The sequence below is a fragment of the Xenopus laevis genome, chromosome 8L, assembly GCF_017654675.1.
Source record: "Xenopus laevis strain J_2021 chromosome 8L, Xenopus_laevis_v10.1, whole genome shotgun sequence".
NCBI classification, from domain to species: Eukaryota; Metazoa; Chordata; class Amphibia; order Anura; family Pipidae; genus Xenopus; species Xenopus laevis.
This window is the reverse complement of record NC_054385.1, coordinates 120,416,685-120,424,425: the sequence shown is the minus strand read 5'-3', so window position 1 is coordinate 120,424,425 and position 7,741 is coordinate 120,416,685. Positions and strand designations below refer to the sequence as shown.

The window sequence follows — 7,741 nt, the reverse complement described above, 5'->3', positions numbered from 1 at the left end:
ATGGACATAAATGTGACAATTGGGAACAGATTTATCTTACTTGGCCTCACAAATTCCTCTTACCAGCAGGCTGTTTGTGTTCTAATGTTCTTGACAGTGTACCTAATAACATGGTTGGCAAACTCTCTACTTATCATTGTTGTGAGCATTAATACACATCTTCGGACGCCCATGTATTTTTTCCTAATCAACCTCTCCATTATTGACATCAGCATGTCCTCCTCCACATTGCCCAAAATTCTCCAAATCACGTTTGCTCAAGATAAAAGTGTTTCACTCTTGGAATGTGCCACACAGATGTTCATTATTTTAGTTCTTGGGGTGACAGAGTGCACAATTCTGGCTGTTATGGCCTATGACAGATACGCAGCTATCTGTAAGCCATTGCACTACAACACAATCATGAATAAAGGATTATGTATAGGTCTGGCTGCAAAATGTTGGATTGTGGGCTTTATAAATGCTGTTTTCCAAGTTTTCCTTACATTTCAATTGCCTTTTTGCAGATCTCATCACATTAACCATTATTTCTGTGAAGTACCTCCATTCTTCCGATTGTCATGCCAAGACACTTTTTTCAATGTGATAGCCATGTACGTGGCAGCTTGTGTTATTGTCATTTCTTCATTCTTTTTAATTCTTGTTTCCTATGTTTATATCATCTCTACCATTCTCAAGATCCGTTCAAGTGAAGGAAGACTTAAAGCTTTCTCCACTTGTGCATCCCATCTCTCAACAGTCTCCCTCTACTATTGCACCATTATGTCAATGTATTTGCGTCCTCGTTCTGCCTATTCTCCTGAGACAGACAAGACTGTGTCCATCATTTATACGTCTGTGACTCCAATGCTGAATCCCATCATATATAGTATAAGGAATAAGGATATCAAACTGACTATAAGAAAATATTTAACATCTAAGCAAAAATATTTTTTTCAGTCTTCCATTCATCAGTAGTAGATAAAAGTTCAGGAGGCAAGTATTTCTCTTTGTTCAACATGAATTCAATAAACAGGGCTTGCGCTACTTTCTTGCTAGGTAGATAATTAGATTACCAGTATACAACCCCCACCCTGCCCCCTTTTTTGTGATTGTTTTGCTAGTAAGGGATGCAGGGTGATTATCCATACACTCGTAATTATCTACCTCACAAGGATTAAACATGGAGTTTTGCTCTCTTTAGCTCAAGAAACAACAGAAGACGTAGTTAGTTTGTGAGTAAAACAATAGTCAAAAAGTATGTGCAGCACCATTCAACGCAAACTTTAAGTGATTTGACAAATGTCAACACTTCAGACACTGCATCAGTACAATTTACCAAATATAAGCACCCCATTTGTTTTCAGACTCTTTTTAGGAGACCCCTACCCCCATCACACACAACAATGTAATCTCTATTCATATCATATTGGCTATATTGTCTGTATCTCATTTTTGTTTTCACAGATATTCATTATATTCATCATATAATTAAATGTTGTTAGGTCAAAGTAAAGTGTGTTTCATTAGAAATAATGACAGTGTAAAAGCTGCCTTTGCTTTGCCTTAATAGTACTTAATCCATGGATTCAGTACCTGCTTGTACAACACAGAGGTAAAATATACAGTTTACTCTGAGAGTGTATAACCTCTAGTTTAAGTAATAATAATTTCTTATGCAAAATTTGACTATATCTAGCATAAGTAATTCTAAAACAACTGGACTTGCTGAGTAATCATTGAAGATGTTTCCCTACTCAGTAGCTTCTTCAGCAGCTTTATAGACAGGAACATGGCTGTGCAATGGGTTCTCTAGTATCTCCCATTGTAGCTTACTTGTACATGAAGGAAGTGGAAAGGAGGGCCTTACTTACATACCAGGGAACTACACAGAGTCACTGGTTCAGGTATGTAGATGACACTTGCGTTAAAATCAGATCCATTGAAGTGGCGGCCTTTATGGAACACATTAACTCAGTGGACAATAACATTAAGTTCACAAGGGAAGATGTCCACGAGAACAAACTTGCCGTTTGGACTGTTTGATATGCATCCAAGAAGGGAGTAGCTTGTAAACGGAATCATACAGAAACCCACTCATACGGATAAATATCTGTTGTTCAATTCCCAAAATCCGCTGGCACACAAACTGGGTGTCATTAGAACTCTGAGCCACAGGGCGGAAAATGTGACAACTGATCCAGAGTCCAAGGACAAGGAGCTTTGAAAGCGTGTGGCTAACCAGACTGGGAATTTGTCAAAACAACAGCAACCAAGCCTAACAGGAAAAGCAAAAGAAATAACCGCCTGGAGACATATAGTAGGCAGAATATAGTCATCCCATATTTAGAGTGTCAGAGAGGATTTTCAACAAACACCACATCCCTGTGTTTTTCAAATCTAGCAACACACCAGGGCTCATTTATCAACACTGGGCAAATTTGCCCATTGACAGTAACCCATTACAACCAATCAGATTGCTGCATTCATTGTTCTACTTGCAGCTGGTTTCAAAAAGCTAATCACGGATTCGTTGCTATAGCTAACTGCCCATGGGCAAATTTGCCCAGTGGTGATAAATGAGCCCCACTGAGACAAAATCTGGTACACCCAAATGATCCAACACCTAAAGAAAAACAAAGCAATGTGGTATTTGCAGCCCAGTGTAGTAAGGAGTGCACTGGCCTATACGTGGGGGAGATAAAGCAACTGCTCACTAAGCAAAAGGATGAACTCAACAGGACAAGACTCCGCTGTCTTACTACACCAAAAAGACATGGGACACTCCTTTGAAGATACAAAATGTCCAAATCTTGGATAAAGAAGACCGCTGGTTTGAACAAGGCATGAAAAAGGTGATTTATGTAAAGGTGGAGAAACCACACCTAAACAGAGGAGGGGGCTTTGGACAATACAAGTCTGCTACAGACAATGCTGTTCTAACATCTGTACCCCGGTGGTTTCAGAACACTTCACACATCCATTCATGCAACTCTCACAAGTAACACATGTTTCTAGGAGTTGCATGATACCTTGGTAATCCTATCACAGTAACTACACAGAATCAACACCTCTGTGAGTTACAATGTGCCAATGTGATTGGATTAGTGGAAGAGTTTATATGCTGAGGACTTCCCACACCAGTCAGTTGAACTGAAGAAGCTGCTCGGATGAGTAGTGAAACGTCTTCAATGATTATTCAGCAAGTCTAGTTGTTTTATAATTACTTATACTAGATATACCATAACCTGGATGAATGAAAATCGTTATAGTCAAAACTTGACTATATTGTCTATATTTCATTTATGTTTTGGGTTTTTCGGGCATATTCTAAAATGTTGCCAGGTCAAAGTAAAGTGTTTTCATTAGAAATAATGACAGTTTAAAAGATGCCTTTGCTTTGCCTTAATAATACTTACTATATAAGCCTCTAGTTTAAGTAATTAATTGATCATTATGCAAAAACTGTTTAAACAATTATTAATACATTTTTTTGTATAGAAACTTCAAAATTCAGTAGACAGTTTTTAATGTTTTCAAAAAACATTGATTGGAAACTGCTGTCATATCAACTTATGGCAACTAATAGTGATGGGCGAATTTGCGCCGTCTCGCTTCGGCGGAAAATTCGCGAATTTCTCCTTTTTGACGCCGGCACCCGTTTTTGACGCCGTGCCTGTTTTTTTTTTACGCCGGCGGCCATTTTGGACGCCGGCGTCCGTTTTTTTTTACGCCAAATTTTTTCGGGCGAATTTTCGTGGGCGTTTCGCTAATTTATTCGCTGGCGGCGAATCGCACAAATTTGCTCCTGGCGAATAAATTCGCCCATCACTAGCAACTAAGCATTGAGTGGCATCCATAGCATTTGTTATTAATCATATGTTGATGTGAAAGATGTTTGAGGTGACTAAACCTTGTGAAGACAAGAGGAGGGCCAAGAGTGCTTCATTGACATATATCACCTACAACATTCAGAGGTGATGAATCATCTCCATTCCATCTGGTTGGGTAACCAGCTACTCAGTCAATGGACCCCCCTACTCACTCAACAAAACACATTTTCATCCCCTTCCCCAACATCTCCACCTTCTTTGAAAAAGCAATTAAAGTGCCATAATTTTTATCTCTCGTTAATGTAACATTGCTAAATAGAAGATATTTTCATTGTATCAAAGTAAATCCTAAAGTACCCTATACAAGTTTTTCAGACTATCAGACTATATAAAGTGTTAGATTTAGAATATGATAACCAATTCCTGTCTTGGATCTACTTGGATCTACTTGGATCTAATGAAGGAACTAAAATGGGCATGGATATCTGTAAAAGAAACATTATCATCTAATATTAATTCAGCTATACCTACTGGCCAGTTAACAATAGGAAAATGCATTATGCCACCATATGTGCTAAGAGATTGCACCAAATGGGTAAAGATTTAAAAAGAGAGGCTATCGCCAGGAGATTTATTGTATATATGTATGTATATTTATATAGCACTAATTGTGTAGACTGCACTGTATATTAAAACAACACATTAATATAATAGACAGAGATCAATACAATAAAAGTATGCACATAAATACAAAAATATAACCTCTATGAAAAAAATTGGCTCTATGAAATAAAACACATAAACGGAATAACAGATAGCAAAATAAGAATAAAAATTTACCTTCAACAATGCAATGATATTCAGTGCAAAGAGTAGTGTTTGAATTTAATTTTGATGTGATTCTAAGATTCCCTGTGGAGGAAATTAGATATGGAATTCCAAACATACCAAAAAGTGGGAAGTACCAGCGAAAGTGGGTGATGTGCTCAGTCTGTGGCAAAAAAAGGAATTAAATAGTTTGCCAATAATGAAAGTCATAAGAAGGAGTTAGTAAGTTACTCTTTGATTAAGCTTTAGCCATAATAAATATTTCAGCAGAGGGGCCTGTTCTCTCCTATGTTAAAAAAAGGAGAGAAGCACAGGGAGTCATAGATCTGAGTGTCTATTTCAAAGTTTAGTGGAGGAGCTAATAAATATATTTTGATATTATATACATACAGATGTTATTTAAAGTCAAATGAATGGGCAAAGTCTCACACAGACAGAGTGTACAGGCAGAATAACAGAGGATCAAATACAGAACCTTGGGGCACTTTACATCCAAAATGGTGATGCGGTTTTGTAAACATAAAATAGGATAGTCAATAAAAAAGGGCTTCAGTTGGTCCTGCAACAAAATAGATTCAGGCTTGTAGAAAAAGTACTAGACATGCACCCACCAACCAACCATTAGGCTTAGATACTGTGCACCATGCTTTCATGCCAGTGGGCACTAGGACTGCACCAAAAGAGCACAGATCTGGCTGCCTGATAGAGAATTTAAAGGGTTTGAACTTCTTTAGCATCAAGGAAGATCTTTTCTTTGGGCCCAACTTCATCCAGTCAACAGGGTACTATATTTTTTTTGGAGCACTGGAAGAGTAGAAGGTTTTTATCATGCAGGGTTTATGTACCTAAAAAAACTGTAAACATAGTGATGCCAAGTCAGTGAGGAATAACCTATTTTTCCAGACACAGGAGTGATTTTGTCAGTATTGGTAAAGGGTACAATATAACATGAGTTATTTAGGGAGATTGTTAACAAAGTCTTGGTTAACAACAAGACAACATTGCCAACTGTAAAAACAGATTGAGGGTGACAATGTTTGTTACTGATGGGGAAAAATGAGTCATAGCTTGGTGGACCTAAGGATAAGTTTTACCCAACTGACCTCAATTGCTCCCAGGTGTAATTCTGTTCTGAATCCCTTTTTCTATAGGTAAAAGAAAAGAGGCAAGAAAGAAGTTAAACTTCATTCTTAACAATTGCAAAAAGCTCTCCAAAACGTTCAAACAAATGGTACTCCATAGATTTAGACAGCAGAAGAAGAAATGGCACGCAGAAGGTGCTGTGGCTGAATAAATGATTTAACTATGAGTTTATGTCACTAACATTTGTTTTTAGTGAAAAGGTCCTGATCAAATGTTGGACCCTTATAGAAGAATTCTATTGACTACAAATACATTATTCAGAATGCTTGGGACCTGGGGCTTTCCAGATACGGGATCTTTCTGTAATTTGGATCAGCATACCTTGTCTACCAAAAAATAATTAAAATTAAAATAATTCTTTTGCCTCCAATAGAGATTAATTACAGTATATCTTAGTTCGGATCAAGAAATATGAATTATTTCTTTAAAATTGAGTCTATAAGAGATGACCATCCCGTAATTTGGATCTTTCTGGATAACAGATCCTATACCTGTATTAAATATGCTCAAAAGAAAAAGTAGGTTGCATATACATAATTAAATCAAAAATATTTTTTTCTGTGAAGATTCTCTTCAGAGGTTTGGTGTCATGGTAACAATGGGCACTACACATATTTCCACAAAAAGTTATGTAAACAAATTCTAATTAATGAAATCCCAGACAAAGTTGAGAGGTGTGTAATTGCAAAACTAATTTATGATTTCCTTAGGGGCTTTCCTGATATTTTGCTCTTCTGGGACTAAGGTTTCAGAGAAGTATTTAAAAACAGGGCTCCCAGTAAATGAACTCTAGCTTACATTAATGTATGATTGATGATTTATTCCAGAAAACACGACAATTTAAAGGTCATGATAAATGGTCCGATCTTCATCTAAGGTAAGGCCAGGCCACTGAGCAAAAGGTGCATATACATATGTTTATTGATTTTTTTTTAAACAGTTGCAGTGAATGTTGTGAATGGCAGGCAGTGTCAGCATGCAGCACAAATGACGATGTAAAAGACGAGCAATGCATATCATCAGTTATGGCACGAATTGGGAAAACTATGTAGTGGCTACAATGGACCATCCAAGGCCCCCAAGCAACAAAACCAATGAGCAACAAGACCAACTAATATTTTTTAAAAATAGAAAAAAGTGTGGTAAAATAGGGAGCACGGTAAAAAAAAAACCACAGAGCAAATTGCTTTGAAGTTAACGTTCTGTAAGCCCTTGCTAGATCTCAGCCATTGTTGGTATAGTGCAGTATTTATTCAATAGGGTAGGGTAGTCAGGGGGTATTTTATTTAAATACCTAAACTCAGTCAACTCACTCCAGACTTTTCCACTGTAAATTTACCTAATGATTATTACTTGGGTACAGTATATCTATTACTCATCAGTTTTTCTAGTTTATTGAATCCTTACCTTTTTTTTGACTGCTGCCTGTATTAAACTGTGCTTGTACTTCAGATTACAACACTATGGGGCAGATTCCCTAAAGGACGAAGTGGCTAATGCTAGCGACAATACGCCAGCGTTGCCACCTGCAGGGACAACGGCAATTCGCTAGCGATAGAGACGGTCACTAGTGTTCGTTCGCACTCTATCGTCAGGCGACTTTTCGCTCTGGCGAAAGGCCGTTTCTCCGCAAATTCACTAAAGTGCGGATTTTACTAAATGTTGCCTCTTTCGCCAGAGTTGACTTTGCCACCTCAGACCAGGCAAAGTGCTATAAAGAAGCTAGATCTTCCTCACTCTTCTGTCACTTACATTGTATCCTGTCTGCCGAAAATGCATCACAGTTCCAAAAACGTTGGTGACTTTTCCATTTTTGGAAGCGGAATTGCCTGCAAAAGTTCTAACTTTAACTTTTTTGGGTAACAAGTTTTCTCCAGTATTTTAATAACATATGGAACATTCATTTTATTGTGGGCTCATGTGTAGGGCATTTTATTAATGCCAGTGTCGGACTGGCC

General features: G+C 37.6%; 1 protein-coding gene across 1 annotated transcript; it reads left to right on the top strand.

Moving 5' to 3' along the window:
* Nucleotides 1-957, top strand: LOC108699090 (olfactory receptor 1019). Its single transcript, XM_018230951.2, has one exon. It carries the CDS (start codon nucleotides 1-3, stop codon nucleotides 955-957), a length of 957 nt encoding a protein of 318 aa, XP_018086440.2.
* The last annotated feature ends 6,784 nt before the right edge of the window (nucleotides 958-7,741 follow it).